Source organism: Ammospiza nelsoni, chromosome 2 (assembly GCF_027579445.1).
Source record: "Ammospiza nelsoni isolate bAmmNel1 chromosome 2, bAmmNel1.pri, whole genome shotgun sequence".
Lineage (NCBI taxonomy): Eukaryota > Metazoa > Chordata > Aves > Passeriformes > Passerellidae > Ammospiza > Ammospiza nelsoni.
Genome location: NC_080634.1, coordinates 18,542,439 through 18,565,347, shown reverse-complemented (window position 1 = coordinate 18,565,347; position 22,909 = coordinate 18,542,439). Strand labels below are relative to the sequence as shown.

At 36.4% G+C, this 22,909-nt stretch overlaps 1 protein-coding gene across 2 annotated transcripts in view; it reads left to right on the top strand.

Annotated features, from left to right (window-relative positions):
- The window catches only part of CBLB (Cbl proto-oncogene B), a 130,023-nt gene extending 109,945 nt beyond the window's left edge, over positions 1-20,078 (top strand). The window contains exons 14-19 of one of the 2 annotated variants that reach the window (XM_059494087.1): positions 1,715-1,858; positions 5,823-5,902; positions 6,004-6,135; positions 7,404-7,544; positions 9,990-10,109; positions 16,004-20,078. In XM_059494087.1, coding sequence (XP_059350070.1) covers positions 1,715-1,858; positions 5,823-5,902; positions 6,004-6,135; positions 7,404-7,544; positions 9,990-10,109; positions 16,004-16,266 — 880 coding nt within the window. In that variant the 3' untranslated portion in view covers positions 16,267-20,078. The remainder of the gene's footprint in view (positions 1-1,714; positions 1,859-5,822; positions 5,903-6,003; positions 6,136-7,403; positions 7,545-9,989; positions 10,110-16,003) is intronic. The other variant, XM_059494088.1, reaches the window with a different exon arrangement.
- Positions 20,079-22,909: the final 2,831 nt, after the last annotated feature.

Here is a 22,909-nt window from a genome sequence, read left to right as displayed (position 1 = left end):
AGCATAAAATTATCAATACATAACATTAGGAGTAAGAAGTTCAAATTATCTAATTACTAAAATACCACATGGAATGACTGTTAAAAATTGATCATTGTATGTTCTTTCTTTAAACATGAATATGTCTATTTTCAATTTATTTAAAATTAAGTTTTTGTCACCACTAGGAAATATGCTGGTAATCTTTAATATTGTGTGACAATATGTAGGTGGAAAAACGGGGGAGGAAGGGGAAAAAATCTTTAAAAACAGCAATTTCCACCAACCACAATTGCTTTCAAAAAATGTAACTCAAATAATATCTAGCATGATTTATTTGGAAATGTCAGAGAGAATATTTTTACAGTCTATTTTTCCTCCTGTTGAAGTGACTGCGCTCAGCACTCGTAAATGTTGAACTGTACTTGATTCAAAATACTCTGCTTTTCACAACTGTGATACTCCAATTAATCTGAGCAAGTTGCTCATTTTTTTCATGCTCTCCAATCTGTGCAGTGTGGTGGATTGAGAGCTGGTTTGTTTCATATAGCTCCAAGGCATTCTGTTCTTTGTACTTGTTATAATCCGTCTCTAATTCCAAACATTTGACTAAGGATACACTGATAATGTATGAAATGTCTTATTCTAAATAACAAGGAGTCAAAATTACTCTTATTGGAAATTTCACAATTCTATAATATGCCTACTTAAATTGTTTAATCAGCTTTTACTGAATATAATGTTACAAATACAACCTTTTTTTTCTTAAAAAGCTACATTAATAGAAAAGTGCTGGAGGTTTTTGTTGGGGTTTTTTTATTTTTCCTGGAAACAGTGCTGATTTTTTTTTTTTTTTTTTACTAAAGTAGTTATAAACTCAGTAATGAAATATTGGACTCTTGCTAACTGAACATCTGATTTTTATTTTCCACTCAGCCCCTATGTTTTTGACTAAACATGTGAAAATAGTTATTTTTAATTGGACTTGTGTAATTATGTCAGACTTTTTTAGCAGTTTTGATCAAGTTGCTGTTTTATTCCTGAAACGACATCTATAACTCTTATATCAAAGATACAGAGTGATTCTTCCCCAAAACTTCAAAATTTTCAAGTAGTGTTTGTTGCATTCCAGTGAGTAGCTCCCATTTTGCTACATCAGTAGCAGACTCTTTGTCTCCAAAGCACCATAAACCACAGTGATATTTTGCATGAGGAAGCATCCGTTCCTGAGTATGTAATGATGCATCCAATTCCAAGCCCCTTTTGTCTGTGAAAATATTAGGAATATTTAGTTGCCTTGAGGTAGTTGAGGGAGAAGTAGCACCAAAAGTTGTTTCTCCTCTTGCTGTCTGTCCCATCTTGCTAACAAAACTTTGAAGGTGAAGTCATAGTCCCCCACCTTTTGTCCTGAATTGACTTTTATTCAGTGCTTTTGGTAAGTGCAAACAGGCTGAGTCTTGCAAGTGCCTGTTTAATACTCTAATTCTTTGCAGTTCTCTGCTATCTTGTGCTTGCTTCAAGTAGCTGTTTAACTCTTAGAAGAGCAGCTGCCTTTTGCTCTATGCATTCTCAGTGGCAAAAAGTCAGTACCCTTGCAAGTATGCTTCTCATGGTGCTCTGGTTGCCTTATATGTAGTAGATGTATTAAAGATGCTAAAGCAAAGTATTTTCAGTATTATCTGAGGTCAAGTACCGAACAGCTGAAGATAAACCATTATTTCTCTAATCTCCTTAGGTGCCCTGGTCCTTCAGCAAATTCTCTGTCTGATAAATCAAGGGAACACCCAGATGATGATGATGAATACAAAATTCCTTCTTCACATCCTGTAATACTGAGCTCACAACCACCTCATGGTCATAATATAAAACCTCTTGCTCGGTAAGGTGATTTAGCAGTCTTGAAAAAATTTTATTTACAAAACCTCTGCTTTTCCCAAAATTAACTGGATTCTGTAATGATGGTTAAGCTTGCCTGCCTCCTAAACTGGGATTACCCATGCTTCTGTTTCATTTGGCCACTGCCACAGATACAAACCTATGAAATTCACATCATTGAATCTCTCTTGTGTCAGAACTGGGTATTTTTTGCCTTTGGATACCATTTCTGCAGTTGGGGTCCTTTTTTTTCCCCTTACATTGAGGTTTTCAGAACTGACCAGGAGATACAAGCCCTAAAACTCTTTCCAATTTAATTTTAAGTAGAATTGTGTGACTGAAATTTCCAGTCAGCTTTGAAATTCTTAGCCTTTCACATTTTATATAATTCAATTTAAAAGCAAAGCAGTACTGAAAAGTATGTGAACTGGCAGCTCTATGTACATACTTTGATTCTTTTTTTTCCCCAATGTATAGTGTGTCTTTTTAGCTTTTTGAGCCCATTTGGCAGTATATTTTCTTTATGCTTCTCAGAAATAGAACCTTTTTAAATACAGGTGGAATATGTCTCCTTAGCTTTAAATATATTCTGAAACAATCCCTCCAAACTTTCACTGTTCAGAATTACTAATGGATTATGACAGGGAGACTTGGAGCGAGGGACGTGGCAACTGAAGGTTGTGACATTCCTGCTGAACTTTGCTCCTTAAAACGATATGAATGGCTGGAATTAAAACAATAATTCTGGAGTCACTGGGGGTTAAAAAAGGGCAAATGTTTTATTGGTCTTGTAGGTCACAAGTATGATATTAAAATCAAGCATTGGTCTAAAAAATTTAGACCTTCCTGTGATTAAAAATTTTGTGACGTATTGCAATTTTTTCCCCCTCTCTGTCAGAATGTGATGTTGAGGACCCACTATCAATAAAGCTCAACATGTCCCTAAACCCCAGAATCAGCCAATAATGATTGTTATACCTTTTAAGTAATAATTTAAAGCAGCTGGAAAAAAGCTTATAATGTGATCATTCTTTGCATGCAGGTTAAAAATTCTCTCTTAAAAATCCTGATCCAGGCTTCATTGCATAGACATGAATATTGTGCAGTTGCCAAAGCTTAATGAACTTCAGGACTTAGTCTCTGTATGAGACTTAAAACAAAAAAAGAAAAAAAACAAACCCAATTATAAATAAAACTGTATTGACTGAGCAAAAAAAATGGAAAGCAAAAAGAAAACAATTCTAAGCAAGAAGAAAAAAATTCCATTTATTCCTATGCCATTTTAATAGGATCGTGTTGTGCTTTTGTGTGGGAATGATGCAAATAGATTCAGACTGAAAGGTTCTTGAGAAAATAAGAAACCAGAGAAATAGAATCTTATGATTTTCATGTTACAGAAAAAAATATTTGAGGCCTTCAGTTGGCTGGTATAGTATTTTACAAGACCCTTGGAATTATTAATTGAGGCTATAGATAGAAAGATCATTTCCCAATTTTCTCCAGTTTTACTGTGTGTATGGTGGGTTTTTTTACATGAATTCACGGCTTGCCACAGATAAAATGCCTTGGTTTGCAATTCAAGTTTCTCCATGATTAAACCACCAACTCCTCTTATTATACATTCTGATAAAAAAAATTACCTCTAACCATTCTCCTAGGCATTAAAAAAATAGTCTGGTGTTCCGCATGCTTAAAATGTCTTCTTTTAGCTAATGTCACTGCTTAGATGTGAAAGCTGAGCTAAAGTTTTCAAGCAGGAATCTGTTTCCTGGCTGATGTGTTCTTTTAATGCATTTCATTAAGTAACATGGGAGGGATGTTTTGTTTCAGTGAAACTTAACTTCTCTTTATTGTTCATCAAAACTGTTATCAACTTTTTTTTTTTAATGTTATAAAATTTTTATACATTCCATTTTTTTCCCCCTAGTGTCACTTTCTCTTATCTCTTCCCAAAGTGTTTCTCCCTAACTTTTTGGATAGTACTCGGAGTTTTCAGTAAACTAAAGAGCTTAAAAATTTTGTCAGAATGTTTTGTAGGTTAGAATTATGTAACTGCTCCATCCTACTCTCAAATTGGTGTTACCTTTTGTCTCTTTTACCTGTAGATATGACAGTGCTAAAAATATCTCAAGAATAATACAAAAAACTATTCACAGTCTTATTCTCAGGCAGATCATTGAATTGTCTGGTTTGTTACTGCTGAACATCAGTTCAGGAACAAGAAATAAAAGGAAAATTTCAGCATTACTAATTAGGCTAATTTTAGAAGAATGTTACATTATTACATTTGCTGTCTTTTTTTAATAAAGTTTTTTTTAAAGGGGGAAAGGACAGAATGCTTGCTTGTTAGTACTCATTTGATGTCCTTTTTTCTGGTGTTTACTGTTAATGTGTACAGGCATTTCAGCATTGTTTGTAAACTGATCACTTGGCTGGGCTCATCATGGACTGATTACTTCTGAAGTGCTGCCATGTTAAGTTACCTTGCTGCCTGTGGCTAGTGACATTATTGAAAATGCATAATTCATTAAAACTCGAGTAGAATATATTCTTAATTACTTAGTGTATATTGTGAGGAGTCAGAGGAAGTGTTGCATCCACTGCATTTGAAAGATTGAACCAATCTAATGTCAAAGAAGGAAACAACACTTCCTCTACCACTTCTCTGGGGAAATTAATTTATAGCAAAAGATCTCTTACCATTAGGGGCTTTTGTTTGTTTTTAAATCTTACAATTATTCTTATATTTATTTCATTACTCCTAGTTGTAACTCTTGGGACCACAAATGCAATTCACTTCCCCTTTCCTGTTTATAAGGAATCTTGTAAAAGATTCCAGACCCTTATTAATTCTTCCTTTCCATTTGGCCAAAGCTGATAGGTTTATTAATACTGTTGGTAGAAACCCCAAATCTGAACTTTTTGCTATATATAACTCTAGCAGATTTCCCAATGTTTAATGATAATAGTGCATGGTGGAATAGGATTTTTATCTTTAAGCTGGAGTTACTTAGCATGGTAGCCTTTTTCCAAGCAAAATCTCTGGTTCTTTCTGAATATGCAAAGCCCCCAGTTACAGTGACAGGAGTGATTTCCTGGCTCTTTTGTATTTGTAAACAATATTTAAGATTATGATAAGGTTTCTTCAATGTTTTTACCTGCCATATTTGAACAAAATCTTCTTACAAAAATAATCTCCAATATTTTCAACAAGATTGTAGTCACTCTTTAATGTTTGGTTGGATAATTTTCATATTAATTTGATACTGTTGCTAAGTTTTGGGGGCAGAATATGCATCCATTTAAAAAAAAAATCAGTAAACTGTGGTGGAAGTATCAGCAAGGCTCAATTTTTGATGGAGAAATGAATACGTTCCTGCAAAACTGCTTTGGCTAGTTCAGTTTTGGGGGGTTTTACTGGGTTTTTTTTAATGTTTGGCAAAGTTGAGTCAAAATTTATTATTAATGTGTATTGTGGTGTTCTGTTTGGATTTTTTTGTGTTTCTTGCGTTTTGTTTAATAGTTTTTCTGGTGTGCTTTGGTGTGGATAATTACATTATAAAATCCACATTTCCCTTTTCTCATAATTCTGCTAGGGAAAATTCAGCATCTGTGAAGGTGAGCTAATACTGAGCCTGTGATGTAACTGTGTGAATAAAGTAATGACCTGAGCTCTGAAGTGAGGACTGTGTTTAATGTTAGTTCTTCCCCTAGCTTGTATTGCAGCCTGTGTTATTTTAAGCCATGTCAGTACATCACCAAGAAATTAGTATAATCCTTCAAAGCAGTTTTAATGAGGGATAACCAGTATCTGCTCTCCACATCTAAAAATGTAAATTTTAAAAAAGATGCATCTTGTTGTCACTGATTCATTTCCATATGGTGAACTGCCAGGTACTGCTCATTCAGGGAATTAATTAATGCTTGGCTGAATGGTTGATTGCTTCCTGCCTAATGTCTGTCTTCAGGGTGTGTGAGAACGGCCAATGCGCGAATGGAACCCACGGTGCTACTTCCGAGATAAAGAAATCGAAACATCCAGAGTCAGGTACGCTTTTTATTTTTTCCTTGTTTACTGACAAGATTGACTCTGTGCTGCCCTAGGGGTGCAGCAGGAAAACATTGACTTCTTGTGGTTGTGTCATTCAGGAGATGTCTATGATGCACCTACTGTTCCGGTACCTTTGCCTCCTGCACGGCCTCCTGCCAGAGACAACCCCAAACACAGCTCTTTGCTCAACAGGACACCCTCCGATTATGATCTTCTGGTGCCCCCTTTAGGTTGCAGACTTTTTGCTGATTACATGTAATGGTTAACACTGCCCAGATGAACTAAATGACATGTTTACTAAAAAGCAGCCATTGTTGAGTAGGTTAGGAGTACCAAACAGGCTATGAGCTAAGTATTACAGCTGTCAGTCAATATTTTGTGTCATTTGGAGTCTGTTTGTAAGGCCTCACTTGAGACAGACAAAAAGTTATACTACATCTGTATTCCAGTTATACAGAAAAGTAAAAACCATTTTCCCTAAATTAAATTTTAATCGCCTCTTACTAAGTTTGAGCATTGCAATTTAATGCAGTGGTGGAGCATTTTTTTCTACTGTAGCCTAAATAATTGCATTTATTTTATCAAATACAAAGAAGAATGCCAAAAATATCGTATTTGAGTAAAAAAAATAAAACACTAAATTAAATTAATAGGTTAATTTCTGGGATTTTTTTCCCCCCATCAGGGGACAGTTCAAAACTCACTGCTGTCTACAGGCACCAAAAGCTCTCTTTTCCAACCCTGATTTCTGTTCTCTTCTCCTACACAAAAATCGGTGATCTCTGCATATATATTGGTGCTATGCTTGGGGACCACCCACACTATCATTGACAAACTCAGCTGCATGGTTATGTCTCTATGTGTCAGCATCCAAATTTCTGCTTCCATAAAACCTTTTGAACATTTTATGCTCTCTCTGGTCCCTGAAGTGTTCCTGAGATGCAGGAGAAATGAAGGCAAAATAACACATAAAAATCACGGTGCTTGATAACTCCTGCTTGCAGCACCTTTGTATAAGAGGTGCATTCTTTTGCCAAGCTCTGGAAAATTCTGTTTATATCTGGAGTCAGAGCTTCTGAACAGCAGATAGAGATAATACACAGCATAAATGTAGCAGACTGAGTGCAGTCAGCTTTGGTGTTTGTATATAAATACACTTGCTCAGCCACTGAAATACAGCTGTTATTCTACCGTGATACTCTGTGAAGCCTTCGTTGTAGTACACTCTTGGCAATTGAGCCACTAAAAGCAATCTCTCCTTCCATCCCAGCAAAGAAACTGAGCCCTGCAAAAGGTCATTCAGAGCATGTTTTAGAAGAGGACTGTGGCTATTAACAGTCAGGTTTACAATTTCATTACTGGAGTCACTGAACTGCTTAGATGAATCATAGGAGTAAAGACCTCAGCAGCCAGAGAAAAACAAAGTTTAATCTTTATTCTTTATTCTACAGTTCTTAATGAAGTTTTGCTCATCTAATAATTCATTTCTAAACTGCAGGTGAAGATGCATTTGACAGCTCACCCCCCTCACTCCCACCACCACCACCACCACCTGCTCGGCACAGCATGACTGAGCACACAAAACCTGCAGGCTCAGGGAGCCGACCCTCGTCAGGACATGAACTGTTCCTTCATTCTGGTAGGAATACAGAGGAAACAGCATGTTTCATTTTATTTGCCTTTACTTCAGAAGTTTATCTGTTCAGTGTTAAAGTTGTCACCAGGCCTCAGAGGTCATTATACAAAATATTAAAAAAAAATCAAAATTTTAAATGGTGAAGGTGAAGCTACTCAGCAAATAGAAAGACTTCACTTTTCATTATCACAAAGTCATAAAATGAGGTCAGTATGTCTATACCAGGCTAGAAATTTTGTAAATTGTAGTTTTCTGTTGTAATCTCTAATATAAGTCTGTATATTTTTGTCAACTCCATTGTTTTAAATAGTAAAACATAATTCATAAGGGATGTTTTCAAGTTGAAACTTTGAAAGAAGCTATAAAATAAGAGAAAAGAGTATTCTGCTTTGTTAGAACTGTTGTAAAAGTTTGCTACTAAACTATGTTGTGAATACAGTTGCTAAGTCATAGGATTCATAACCTTTTTGCTAAGTCAGGTTTTCAGCTATCTTTCCTTGTAAATGACTGCGATACATTCAGCCTGGTATTTTGCTTATAAAAGGTATGAAAAATGTTCACAGTTCATGATTTTTGTCTTTGAGTTGGAAAGAGTCCTATTTTTAGATTAATGAAGTTGAATAGATTTGCTGATTATGATACAGATTACAGCAGGATTTTTGTGGGTTATAGTGCACGTCTGTGAAGTGATTTTTAATTTTTTTTTCTCTGTGGAAGATTTCAAAGGATGTTGGTGTCTTTAAGTTTACCTTTTCTGTGAATATTTTCAGGGATGATCTGCTTTGTGGTGGGGTTAGGTGTTGTCTTCCCCCTCTCTGTTTTTCTTAGAAGCTCTGTGGAGAGGGATAAAATGAAATGTTTTGGTGATGGTTTCACAGGAAGGCCAGAATGTGAATGACAAGCAGTCATGTGCAGCTGAATGATGGCCTGACAGGTTCTCTGGTGTTTGGCTGACCTGTGTGAGTGGAAAGGGAGCTACTTTAGGTTGAAGTGCAGTGACCTTTTATGGAATGTTTTCATTATGTATGTTTTCCTGTCAGTCAAGGCCTGACATTGAGTAATGTGCCAAAGCTTTGTGTATTTTGTAATGCAAATTCAACTCAGTGTGTTACTTTCTCATCTAAGTTGGTGAATGCATCCAGGTGAAAAGACTTAGCATGCTACAGAATTTCAAGGTTGATGTTCATAAGTGCAGTGTGGTTTTATCTTGTACACATCAAAAGAAAAACTACTTCAGCAGTCTAGTCAGAGTGGGTGCCGCAATTGTATCATCTGATGCAGAAACACACACTGCACCATTCAATTCTGATGGGAATGGAGAGGAAAAATAGGAGCCCTCACACACAGATGCACACAGGCTCCATCTGCCTGTGCCCAGTGTCCAGAAACATGCAGAGTTTTGCATGTTTAAGTGTAACCTCCAGATAATCTAAGAACGTCACTGATAGTGTTAAAAAAATTTAATAGCTTTAAAATAAATATCTGGAATATGTATCTAAAGCCATATATTGTTATTCATATTTGCATAAGGAGTACAATTGTGCAGCAGCAGTTCTCATTAATCTTAGCAATGTATTGCATCTAGTTAGGCATGCATGGTTGTGTGAATTGGTCTTTTTTTATTCATATGGTATTTCTAAAGCCATATTACTCACTTTGCATCTTGTCACATAATCTGTTGTAGAAGATTTATGAAGAGTTTTTGATGATTGGTTTCCATACAAGTCTTGAGGGTGATTTCTCAGCTATCCATCAGAGCCTGTCAGATTAGAATAATAATCTCATCATCAACACCAGTGAAAAGTTGTTCTCACATACAAAACAAACACTCTGCAAGCACTGAGTCCAGAGCAGAAGGCAGATCCAGGATGGATCTGCACTTGCTCAGCAGCACCTTTGGTATCCAAAGAAGAAAGAAAAGAAGTGGACAATAAACCAAAATTCTTACTTACTTAATTTTTCAAATTCTGTCCCTGTAATATTTACCCACAGTTGGGACTGTATGAATAGGAAATCAGCCCTGCAGTCTTTATGAACTGCAAAGCATAGAAGTATAATGAAGCTCTAAGCAAACTGAATAGCTGGGATGTTTCTAATTGTGCTGCTTCAGGCACTGCAACCTCTTCAATGCTTTGCCAGGCACAATCCCAGCACCATCAGGGTTGGGTGGTTGAAAAGTGCCTCATGGATGTGAGAAGAGACCACAGTCAATGCAGGACAGACCACCTTTGAGCTGTGCTCCTGTGTTTGTCACTTCAAATCATATTTACATGTGTACTGTGAACACTGAATTTGGAGTTTTATGTGCATGTGCTGTCAGAGGACACCTGGATTCATGGTTTCTCTGCATGATGGGAGGCTACTCTAATCCTAACTTTTATGCTTGAGCCCTCCCTCAGGTAGTAATTCTGATTATTCTAAGACACTTTTTAAATTCTTTTATCACAGATCCCCATTTTGACTCAGTAACTGGTCATGTTCCCTTGCCACCTGCTCGGAGAGCACCTGGTGAAAATGTCAAAACAAATAGGACATCTCAAGACTATGATCAACTTCCTCCATCTTTGGGTAAGGCAGAAAACTGTTCTTGTAGAAAATTACAATTCTGTAAAGAATATAACTTTCATCCATAAAGTCCAATGAGTTTTTTGTTGTTCTGCACAACAAATTGCAATGGCAATGTTGCTTTACAAAAGAATGAAATCATCAAAGGGTAACAGACTTAAGTTCTGCAATAGAGGTAGAAGTGGCTACTTGTTGTGTGTAGGTGTATGTAGCTCCATTTTACTAGCTGCCAAACTGAATGCTTATGTCAGTTATAGTGTTCCTTATTTTTTGAGAAAGGCAGAGATTTTCCTGACATCTTTCAAGCTCATAGGAGATCAGAAGTACTGAAAGGAGCACAAGCACCTGATTTCCATCTTTGTTTCATTTCTCCTAAACAAAAAATTGTAGCTTAACTCTCTAAAGTATTATTATTTTCTGTCTCTTTTGCTAATACGTTTGTCTGAATTTCTAAAAAGCTTTTAAGATGTTTCTTAATAAAACCAAGAATCAAAACCACTTAAAATTCAGTCTTCCTTTTCAATGGAACAGGTACAGTAGAAACGATTCCTCTGCCAAAAAAATTTTGGTTAGGGTATTCAGGCAACAAAAATAGTAAATTTAAAGGAAATCTACTAAGTGGACAAAAATAATAACAGTATTACCTGTATTTCAAAGTACCTTCACCAGTTTTTAGACAAATTTTCTTTTCTTTAGATGTGCATGGTACATGGGGAATGGGGCAGATTGGTCCAACTGCATTCTTTTCCTGTATGAAGAAACTACACAAAGAAAAAGCCAAGGGATGTTTTGTACCATTAATCTTTCTCCTGATAGATAAAATTTTGTGTAGAGACTTTTTATGCATGAAGAAAAGGACTTTTCTCTAATCTTTCAGTTGTAATAATCACCATTGTTCAAATGAAGCATTCCCAAGTGGAAAAAAAATAGATATATTTTAGTATCAATTGCATTCTCCTTCTCAGAAATACAGATTTTCATACTGCTGAAGTATAGGGGGAAAAAAAAGAATGTGTTCCAACTTAAATAATGGGGAATTTCTTTGGCTCTCTTCAGGCTTACTTATTTTTTTAATGAACAGCAATAATTGTGAATTAGTGTGATGCCTTTGGTAAATACTATTTCTTTTGGGAGGGCGTCTTTACAAGTATAGCTGTTTCTCTTCTCGTTTCCAGTTATTGGAAGAGTTTATAATGCTTTATAAGTGTCATTGTGAGGGATTTATTTGTCTTTAAACACTCTGTCAATTTATTCAGGGTGTTTTGATTTATCATATAATGCAAATTATGATGATGATGCAACTTTTAAAGCTATGGAGTTTTCCTGCAATTCTTGCACTTCTGTGATAGAACCATTTTTAATTTTCCTAAATTACTGTGAGATACTTGCTAGTTAAGAACTTGGAGCTTTCTGGTGCTACTTAATACTTTTTGATCTGTTTCTCACAGCTATCTTCTAAAACACTCAGATGTCAGCTTTTGCTATAAATACAATTCTAAATCAGCATGATATGCAGCAAGATATTCCATTTAATTTCAATTAGATGAAAACTATGTGATAGATCATGTTATTCTCTTAATTGGAAAGTTGTTTTTACAGTGTCAGTAATTCCAAAGGACAGAACTGATGAGCTGCAGGATGAACAGGTTCACCTTCATCTATGATTTAAAAAGACAATGTAGAGAGTGTAACTGTATTCAGAACTTTGGTTTTGCATTTATTCTGAACTAATCAGCTCACTGAAGAAATTATTCATTTCAGTGCTTTTGTAAGGTAATTCTCTGAACTAGCTGAAAAAGAAGTGGAGTTCACTCTAAAATCTAATTATTATTTAGCTACTGGGTTCCTAGAGTAGCATGGGCAGTGCTTTAACTTCCCTGCTTCACTTTCACTGTTTTTAAGGTTACTGTAGTGATGTTTAACTGAGTCCTTAAAGTCTACTGAGTAATTTATTCTAATTCAGATACCCAGTATTGAGCACTTCAGAAATAGTACCCAGCCATGCAACCCACTCCCTCAAAGGCACGGTTTCTCCAACTCCTTATATACAACTGTTTAAAATTAGTACAAAAAGAGCAAGAAAAGGAAATAGGACTTGGGGGTGCTGTGGATGAGAGGCTGGCAACATGTGCTCAGAGCCCAAAAAGCCAAAAGGATTGCATCCTGCTGTCCTGCATCCAAAGCAGTATGGCCAGCAAGGCCAAGGGAGGGAATTTGGCACCTCTGCTGTTATGAGACCCACCTGGAGAAACGCATCCAGCATAAGAAAGACATGGACCTGCTGGAGTGAGTCTGGAGAAGAGCACCAAGGTGAAAAGAGGAATGGAGCACCTTTCCTGTGAGGAAAGCCTGAGACAATTTGAATTCTTCAGTCTGGAGAAGGGAAGGCTTTGGGGTAACCTAATGTGGCATTCCAGTACATGAGGGGAGTGTAGAACAAAGCAGGAGAGAGACTTTTTACAAGATCAGGCAGTGAGAGGACAAGGGAGAACTGGAGGAGGTTGGATGAGGTTTCAGGAAGAAGTCCTTTACACTGAGGTTGGTGAGGCCCTGGTTATCCACAGCAGCTGTGGATGCCTCATCCCTCCAAGTGTTCAAGGCCTGATTGGATGTAGCTCTGAGCAGTCTGGTCTAGTGGAAGGTGTCCCTGCCCATGGCAGGGGGTGCAGCATTAAATTATCTTTAAGGTTCTTTCCAACCCAGCCTATTCTATTATTCTATTATATTGCTAATAATTAGAGTATTTTACCTAAACACAGCCAATAATAAGAGGGAAAGGAAGAAGAAAATTAAGCCTCTAATTGATGACTGCTCTATTTTGCTGAACTTAGCTATTCTGTAAGATACAGATTCAAATGATTGGTTAATATATTTGCCTGCTGCCTATTCATTCCCTCAGTTGGCCTTATGAAGATGCTTGCTTGCAAATTTGGATTCCTTTTACAAGAATATTATTCCAGGGTTTATTTCAGTTAACACTAGAGGAAATAATGTAGTCCACAGTATTGCAAAGTAGAAAGATCATGCCTACCAGCTTGATGGAGCAGCATATGCAGTGGGTCCTTCCCTCACCTTCTCCCTGTTCTCTGAGTTCCTTAGAGCACGTGTCCCCTGGGTGTGCCTTGTTCCTGTACCCCACTTAGGTGAGGTGTAGCTGCTTGCCACTGTTCCACAGAGGGCTTTCACAACAAGCTTGGGTCACCTGCTTCTCTGATGCACCTCAGGCTGTTGGTGAAAGACTGAGCAATCCAGGAGAATCAGTGAGGGAGGAAAAGAAGGGCATTTCCCAGCAGAGAGGAACAGACAGTTGGCATTGTTACAAAAGCCTTCACCCACTGTGCCACAGAGCTCTCACCACTTTCCTGTGCTTTTTAAATACTTACTAAATGAGCCTGTGTCTGCTTTTGTACTAACCCCTTACCTAAGGGTTCAGTCTAGTGCTGAATTACAGAACTGGGAGCAGTGGAAGAAGCTGCTCGTGGTAGAAACTGTTAATTGAATTGCACAGTTAGAAAATCTATTGGAATTCTTAGTTAGACGTCTGTGGTGGCTGAAACATCAGAGGATGGGAGGTAGGGAAGGAAAGTTCTGCTTAATACCTCTATCTCAGTGTCCAGATGGACATGCAGCTTAGGCTTAGTATCTTTAAGCTCAGGATCCAATATGATACCCAGCTTTAGCTGAAATTTTATATGGATGTTGAGATATTGAAAGACATGTCAGCATTAAAAAAAATAATAATGGGAATTGAGAGCGCTGAAGATCTCAGAGTATCTGTGCTATAGAGAGATGTTGCTGTAGTGTGAATAAAATGCCTGTGCTTCAAATCTGCTGACAGAATTAAAAATGACCTTTCTAAATGATGTGACTGCTTTATAAAGTTTGTTAGAAAGCCTCAGTGAAGTGAAGATTTTAAACACGAAATAACTTCAGTTTTAAGCCTTTATTAGGCTGAGTCAAGCAAAAATATCCTCATGTAACACAAGCATAGGGAAGGATCTGATTTATGCATAAGGGCTTTCTTCTGTACTTCAAGCCCAGGGGAAAATGCAAAGTTTGTAAATTTAATTTTGTTTCATACTGTATAGAAATGAAGTCCATAATGGAATGTACATATTAAAACAGCTTGAAGGTTTGTGAAAGAAAAATTATTGGTTTTAAATAATGTGCCATTATTCTAAAGATAAAGAATATTATTCTTTTGCAGTCTTGAGTTTACTAAAATAAGTGAAGTGAGAAATTTGAACTTGTTTCTGATTGAGTTTTTAGTGATTAACCGCATTTCCTGAGCTACAGTTAATTTCTCAGACAAGTGTTTCATGGGTCTTCCACACCTTCATAGCAGGTTTGGATCTGCTTCAGAATGTTTATAATTTACATAATTCTTTTTATCTTCAGAGAGAAAAAAATCAAAACAAATGTGAAGTAGCCCTTAGTAGCTGTAGCTCTCAGCCCCTTACTGTAAATGTTAAATCAAATTTCTTTCATCCGTTTGTTTATGGAATATCACCATCTTTCTAAAGGTAATATTAACTCTCTGAGTTAAGAAGTGGAATTAAATTTTATAGCAGCATGCATCCAAATTGATGGAAAAACTAATTTGAAAGGAAAATACACCTGCATTAAACATGCTCTTGTGTGAACTGCTTTCATTTATCTGAAGTCTCTAATGGACTTGGTTGAATTATAGTTCTCTCTGTCCAGTGTTATGATAAGGTTACAACAAGAATACTGGATATATAACATTTCTTCTATGCCTAAAGAACAGTCTCTGAAGTACTTAACACTGGAAAATGCCACTGCTCTCAGTGTAAGTAAACAGGAAGTATCACAGCCAGAAATTCCTCTAATTTATCTATCAAAGTCACTGTTGATAGGACTTGTTAAAACCATTTTTGAAGGATTAAAGACTTTTTAATTTTTTAGATGCTTTGCTCTTGAAAGTGTTTTCTGCGCTGTGCCTGCTTGTATTTAAGCTTCTTATTGTGGAATCAGTGAGGATAAAGGCGTTTCAGTAAAGTGCCAAGTTTACTTGAGCACAGAACTCTCGACTCTGAGAAGATTAGCAAGTTTGAATATTAGCTTTTTTTCACCAGCACATCATGATTCTTAGTCACCAGCATTAACTGTGAAGGTAACCTTTCCATAGAAGATAAGAAACCAGGAAATATTCCCATAGGGGGACTGGAGAGGAAGGAAGGAGCATGTTCTGTTCTCATCATGGGAGTAGTAGGGCTGGAGATCTTTTGGAGAAACCACGTATTTATGTACTTATGTTTAGCTGCTGTGCATGAAATGAGTAGCAATTGAATGAACAGAATTTAGAAAGTGGACCAATAAGGATTTTTCTCCTTCAGCTGTATTTCTCTGAATTCGTCTTCTACACAAGTTAGGGTCCTCAATAAAATTGTAATCCAATTTGTGTTTGGGTTTTGCTCATTTGTTTGTTTTTGTAGGGTTTTTTTTTCTTGGGCTTTTTATTTGTTTGTGGATTTTTTGTTAGTTTGTTTTGTTGTTTTGTTTTTTAGCTCAGATATTCTCAAATTGTGGGTTGAGAGTCTGAAAGCCTTTAAGAGTTTGACTGGCTGTTTTCACTGTTTCTCCTGTTCCATCTTACTTTATTTTTGTTCCAACTTTCAATAATCTTAATTGTAAATTGCATGTTCCTATATTATTATTAAAATGGTATATTGCTACGTTATTTCCATTTGGGACATTCTTGAGGACATCAGCTTCTGTCAGAATTTTAAAATGAGCTATATTGGTAAACTAAAATATTTCTTCATGTTACTTCAGAATTTTACTCTTAAAACAGCTTCATGGGGTTTGACCAGCCCCATTTATAACACAGTCTTAGGCCAATTTATAATGATCTTTATCTCTTTTATTTGAAACAGATGGTTCACAAGCACCAGCCAGGCCCCCTAAACCACTTCCTCGGAGAACTGCACCAGAAACACATCACAGGAAAGCATACAGCTCTGACAGTTCCATGGAAAATGTGGATGCAAAAATTGCAAAACTTATGGGAGAGGGCTATTCCTTTGAAGAAGTCAAGAGGGCACTTGAAATTGCCCAGAATAATGTTGATGTGGCCCGCAGTATTTTAAGAGAGTTTGTCTGTTTTCCTCCACCAGTCTCCCCGCGTCTCAATCTATAGCAGCATCAAGATTTTCTTGGAGTATATGAATTCTGCAGATACACATGTGGATTGGGGAATGAGAGGAAGAACAGAATGGAATATTTTTATTCATCCTTAGCAGAAGGGTGTTTGTTTCCAGCCGTTTATCAAAGGCTCCTGGCTGCTCTGATCAAGACTTATAAATATGCTGAGGCTTATGTATTTTTGCTAGCCATACTTTTTTAAATCAGGGTTGAACTTCCAAAATAATTTAAAAAAAAAGTTTACTTCCCTAGAACTTTTAATCTGTGAAATGCTTTTTCTTGTTTACAAGTTGGCAAGTTACAGTTTTCTAGTTTGTGCCTGTACTATGTCCTGTTCATATTCCCTTGTACTTGTGGTCAGTTCTGCTGTAGCATTCCCAACAGTTTCCATGCTGACCACTCCATCAACTAAATCATCACTTTCCAGGAGTTCTGTTTTTCTTTTGGTCTTTTTTTTTTCTTTAACAAGATGCTTTAATTGTTTTTTGCATTACAGCTCATCAAATGCAAAAAGTATGTGGCCTTCACTACTGATTTTTTTTTCTTCTGAGATTCCTTTGCTTTTGAGAGAGGAGATATCTGAATGTAAAATACATTATTCTGTGAACTGCCTTTTTAAAGGTATTTTGACAGTAATGTTGGGCAGCTTTCTGTTTAACAAGAATTCCATGACCTGAAGTCTCAAGGTCTTTTATATACAGTTTCCACAAAAAAATCCCAACCAACAAATAAAACACTTCATGCAGCAGTGATACTGAGTTCTCACATGTAAAATCTCTTTCAAAATTGAGTATTTGATTGCAGATGTTTAAAAAAATCCAAATGCACATGATAATACTGTGTTTTGATTACACACTAATGGCACCAATTCTTCATGGCAAGACTAAAAGGAATCTTTTTCAGTTATATTAAAGGTATTCAGATGAATTCCAGTTCTAGATTCAGTAAAGTAGAATGCGGTTAATGTTTTGTTTGAGTGATTATCCTGTGGTTCATTGTGGCTTGGATCAGTTTGTATTAACTTGGAAACTTTAAATCTTTGATGCACTGTTAATTCCTAATGCTACTGTAGCAATTTTTTTTGCAAAGTTTTTTAATAACCTCCCTCCCCTGTACACTTCAAAATCCTCAAGGATGTGTTGAACACCCAAATTCATTCAGTCACTTTCCAGCTGCTTAGTTGGAAGTATATTTTTGCTTTACTTGATTAGTAATACTCCAAACTTTGACATTTTATTTTTGAGCCCAAATTGATGCAAGCCAATTTTTAAATCTTCCTGATTTTTAAAAAAGTGAGAGAAGACAATTCTATTCTGAGTATGGTCAAGTTGAGTCCAGATATTTCCAGGAAATTCTTAAGATTGCTGCTTTTTTGGTTTTTTTTAGGAAACTTTGAAATTTTTCTTCTAATACTATTGAACAAATAAAAAAAATATTGTAATTAGAATGTTTTTCTCATTTTGATATGTGATGAGTATATGAAAATTTTCAGTGTGCCAGGCTGGGTGCGAGGTATATATTCATTATTCCCTTTCAGCTGTAGGTGTTCTCTTTCACTCTGAGCAAGTGCTAGAATTTGTATCACTTACAGGATCAGGTCTCATCAGCCAGTGCATTTGTTGTAAAGGTGTTTTGAAGACAGCACGTGGCTGAACTGCAGGATTTGAAGTAACTGAGAACACCCGTTGGAAATTATTCTGTTATCTCAAAGTCCCATTGTTTCATGAAAAAAATTGTTCTTAAAACTAATTTATTTATTTTGTAGCATCACAAAGCATAATATGGATATTGTTAATCTGTGTCAGTGATAAAAGGGTGATCAGGAGAATACAGGGTATAGGGAAGAGCTGCTGCAGCATTTGGATATGAGCAAATGCTTCTGAGTTTGTACATCTTCCTGTAATTGTTCATTCCTCAAGTACAGTTTAGGAAAAGTTTTGGTGTAAGTTATATTCTGTGCTTTTGGCTCAAGTTAATCTCTTTCCTCTGTTTTGGGAGAAAGTTTTGTATAGTATGGAACCCTCTTGTTCATTTGGTTTGTTTGCAGCATCACTGTAGCATTTTAGCTAGCTGTAAATTGAAAATGATTCAGGCTATTAAATTATACACTCTGGTTGTACTGGAATTACTGAAATGAGGTTCTAGCATAACTGCCAGCATAGCAATGATGAAAAAAAGAGCATTTTACAAGGACGAACAAACAGTCTGCAGATTGAGTTTTGAAATTTTGAATTGTGATGAAGAACTCATTTTCTCCTTTTTATGCAGCAGCTTAGTATAAATTACATCCTTATATTTCAATTAGAGGCTGGAACTGCTGCCTGATAGATTAAGGTTTTTAAAGTTTTCCTTCTTTCTGGTTGTGACCACCAGTGACACTTTTTTTTTATTATATGTTAAAAACCCAAACTTGATTAGCAATATTTTGAGTGGCTACTTGAAAAGATTTCCATTAATCTTTAAATGAGTGTGCTAATAACACTTCTAAATAGTGGAACGTGCAGACTGTTTCAGACCTGTTCTGGTTAAAGTCAAACAGCAAAGTTGCTTTGCTAAAGTGTTGATGTTTACTCTGCAGGAATTAATAGGCTTAAAATAAATTAATCTGGCTGCAGTCTAGTTCTCTAAAGACATAGTTCTCTAAACATATTTTTAACCTTTGAAAGACTTAAGGGTTTGAGCCTGGCAGTGTGTTATGCCCTTACATAACTTCAAGGAAGACTGATTTGAATGAGAGTGCGTGGGTGAACAAAGTTGGTTAAACTCAGAAACATTTGAAGTCTTTAGACCATCCTTGTGTTGTCTGTTGGCCTCACCTTTTCTCTCCTTTTGGCTAAGTTACTGCATTTTAAACAAATTGGCTGAATCAGAAGTTGGGCAGAGCAAGTGGACATCAGCAGCACAGATCTTTTCCAAAGGCTATGTGTAGGAAAAATTTAAATTGTGGTAAAGGAAGCTAATATAATTAGCCATGTTAATGGCTTGTCTGGAACCCTAAAATGGCCACTGGTAAAATTTGTTAATGTCCAGTATCTCAAGAGTGCATCTGGCACAGCTTTTTTATAATGTGAATTTAGGAAATTTTGTACCAGGATCATTTCTTCTGTTGTATTTCTCTTGTTTTCAGCTTGAAGCTTTACTTTGCACTGACAACTCTGACCTGAAATTTGTGTCTTAAATATTGACAAATTTTGAAGCAAATGAACACCGTATTCAAAGCACATGCAGGTACTACCTGATGACCTGGAATATAGCGCTTTTAGGAGTGACTTCTTGAAAAAGGACTTCAGCAGCTTCCATTTTGAAGGATTTTCTTTCAAATAACTATTTTATCTGAAAATGCCTTTTATAAACTTGTCTAATGTGGCAAATTTAGTGACGTGTTCAATTAATTTATATTTTATTCAACATTCTTTTTAAATTTTGGTTATTATGTATGCTCAAGTTCTTTATCTGTTCATGTAAGGTATTTTATAAAATTAATGTTAAGAGAATGTTGGGCTGGTCCATGATTTTTCAAGACTCTGTCTCTGTTATTGAATATTACCACTTTTCATATGATGCTTTAGCAACATAGCCTGTCCTGTGTAGGGGCCTTAAAAAACATTGTTTTGTAAACCACAAAAATGAGGCCTTGCTCTAAAATAAGGTGAATCATTGCTTTGAGACATGTACATTTCATCCCCATACATTACCTAATTTCTAAATTTCAGTAGTAAAAGTTAATAAATTGGCAGTAATTGTGGAATGTGCATGTAATAGTTGTATAGCAGAAAGATGCTGACCATTAAATATTTAGAATCCAAAGTGGTGAACACATAGTCCGACTGTATATTAATTTGCAGGATTTTTTTTCCTGAAGAAAATTTACTACCTTGTGCATTTACATTCTCAAGCATTGTACTCTTAATGTCAAAAATATTTTAGCTGTGTAAAACATTTTTTTTTTCTATTACTGTATCCCAACATTCTGGAAAAAGTTTAGAAAATCGAACCCCTGCATGACAATGCAAGTGTTGCTATTTAAGCCTCAGCACTGTTCCCTGCACTTGGATTAGACCTTCAGTGCTGATATTTTCATGGTACTTCCTTCAGTGTGTTAAATCCTTCTCCACTGTGTATGTCACTAGTCACATTGCTAATTATAGAATTTACCTGTTTGGAATACTTGTCTTTAATACTGCAGGTGCCTATTTCTGTCATTTTTACTCTTATGTGAAAGTTAGATGTTATTTTATTGTGTTACTATCAAATGTTAGCAGCTGGGTGCTCTAGGAATGTTTCAGGAATTTTTGTTTGATAGACCCAGCCATTATTCTGTTGAGATATCTGCCTCCATTTATCAGTTTCAGTAAGTTTCCATCAGGAAATTGATAAGTTTAGATTTTAAAACACTGTGTGTTATTGTGACATATAAACATTCCATTTGGCCTTGGATGATCTCATGTCTAGCAGTGGAAATTCTTACTCAGAATGAATGCTGATTCCCAAATCTTACTCTTAAATCAAAAAATAAATCTTAAATTTGTGAAACTTAATTGCATAAACATCCTCAACATTGTAAGGAACTTAGACAATTCAAAATAACATGAACTGTGACAGGATTCTTGCTTCGTAGACCTGCCAGAAGTAAAAGCATAAACCCATTGAATAGTGATCTCAAACCCATTGAATAGTGATCTTCTCACTATGAAGCTGCTTGCATCTGTCTGGATCTGTGCAGGAGTCAGCCAGTCCAACTACAACAGTACTGCTTGGAAATCAGCATATTTTATTGCAGTAAGTGCCCCAGCAGGCAGCAGGATGGGAGATGAGCAGGTAACCAGGCAGAAGGAGATAATTTTGTAATAACAATCCAAGCCCCTCTCTGCTGTTGCCATGTAAATTTAGCTAGTGTGAATTGCCTGGAGATCTAGTGCACAGAAAGGAGTGTTTGTTTATGAGTTTTCCAGTTCTCAGTTACTGTGTTTCTCCAGGGGAGTGTCCTTCTCTGAGGAGAGTGTGTCTTATTTAGAAGGCACAGTGTTTAGGAGCAGGATGCCAGGGTTTTAGCAGCAGAGGGAAGTGTGAAATAGCATTCTGCTCACACAGTGTTTGCATGCTAGCAAAACAACCAAAAGCTTTTTAAGGATTCCAGTGGAAACACCTCTGTTTTCAAGCTCATCATCTTGGCTTTTGAAGGATGTGTGTTTGTACACTGAGATGTGTGTGCTGGTCTGGTGGAGCATGGAGGAGAGAGAACGCCAGGTCATGCCAGCCTGGGGAGTTGAGACCATGTGCTAATCATGTTAGGAAATACCTGCTCTTTTGGGTAGCTGAGTCTGCACAGTTGTCAAGCTACTACAGTCACCCATGTTCTACAAGGCAAGGTTTTTGTCCCTGTGTAGCTGGGGAGGTGCATATATTTACTCCAAAATAGAGAGCTTGGCTTCTGTGCATCTATGTAGTGATCAGGGCACTGAAAGTAATATCTGCACCCTAGTTCTCATTATATCACAATGCAGAAAGTGCCCTTGGAGAACCCTTTTTATTTTGCTAATGGAGTGTCTTTGAATTTCAAATTCTTTATAAACATTAGTGAATTTACATCATTAGCCTTTCAGAAATACCTGAAGGGAGTGGCTGGTAGATTTTTTAAGCTATTAATTTGCTTGAATGTGTGACTCAAGTGTTTCCTCATGTTTACATTTTTGTTACCAATTTATTATGATCCATATGAAATTCTTAAGCCTTAATTTAAAAGCTTTTATTCTGTTTTCACTATGGCTGTTAGTAGTACCTTTATTACCTAGGCTCATGCACTAAAATTCAAATTATCCAGCTCTCCTGCATCCCAGTTTGAGCCATGTTCAGCCTAACCTTTGTCCTTCAATGGATGTGTTACTGTGCATCCTCATCTGCTCCCCCTAAGACTGTTTTTATCTTCTCCGATCTCAAATCTCTTCAGTGACATCAATCACCAGCACATCCTTCCTCTCCACAATGACAGACACTACAGTTTCGTATCTCAGCTTGCAACCACATCAGTATTTTTTTCTGAGGTCCCTCATAAAGTGTTTTGCTGGCCTTGTCTGTCTCAGTGATTATACAGATCTGAATACACTGTATCCGAATGGCCCATGAGCATGGTCATCCAAAATGGATTGAGAATTCTGTGAGAAAGCCTGTTTTCTTTATTATCACTGGGTTGGTTGTTTTTTTTTTTTTCCTGTTCCCATCTTGACCTGGAAGACCACTCTTGTGTTTCATGATTTACTTGTCAGGGATGAAGATGAAACCCACTTCTTACTTCAGCAGATCCCAGTTTTGCTTCTGAGATGTGAAAAGAAATTAGCAGATTAATCTCCTTCTATTTGAGATTAATTGTGTCTAAATATATGGGAGTTAAGCAGTTTGTCCAATGGATTTGGTTTGTATCTTGAAAACTCACAAAAACATTTGCTTACTTTTAGTACTAATTGAGGAGCAGGTAGAAGGGATGAATTTTATAAGATGTGTCAGTGAAATTGGAAACTTACTTACCCAGATAAAGGTAATTGATTACCATGAGCCGTTGGGATAAAAGATTGACCTTTGAAATCAAAGAAATATTATATAGCTTGAAAGTTCTCACACAGAGAAGGTAAAAGCACTATATC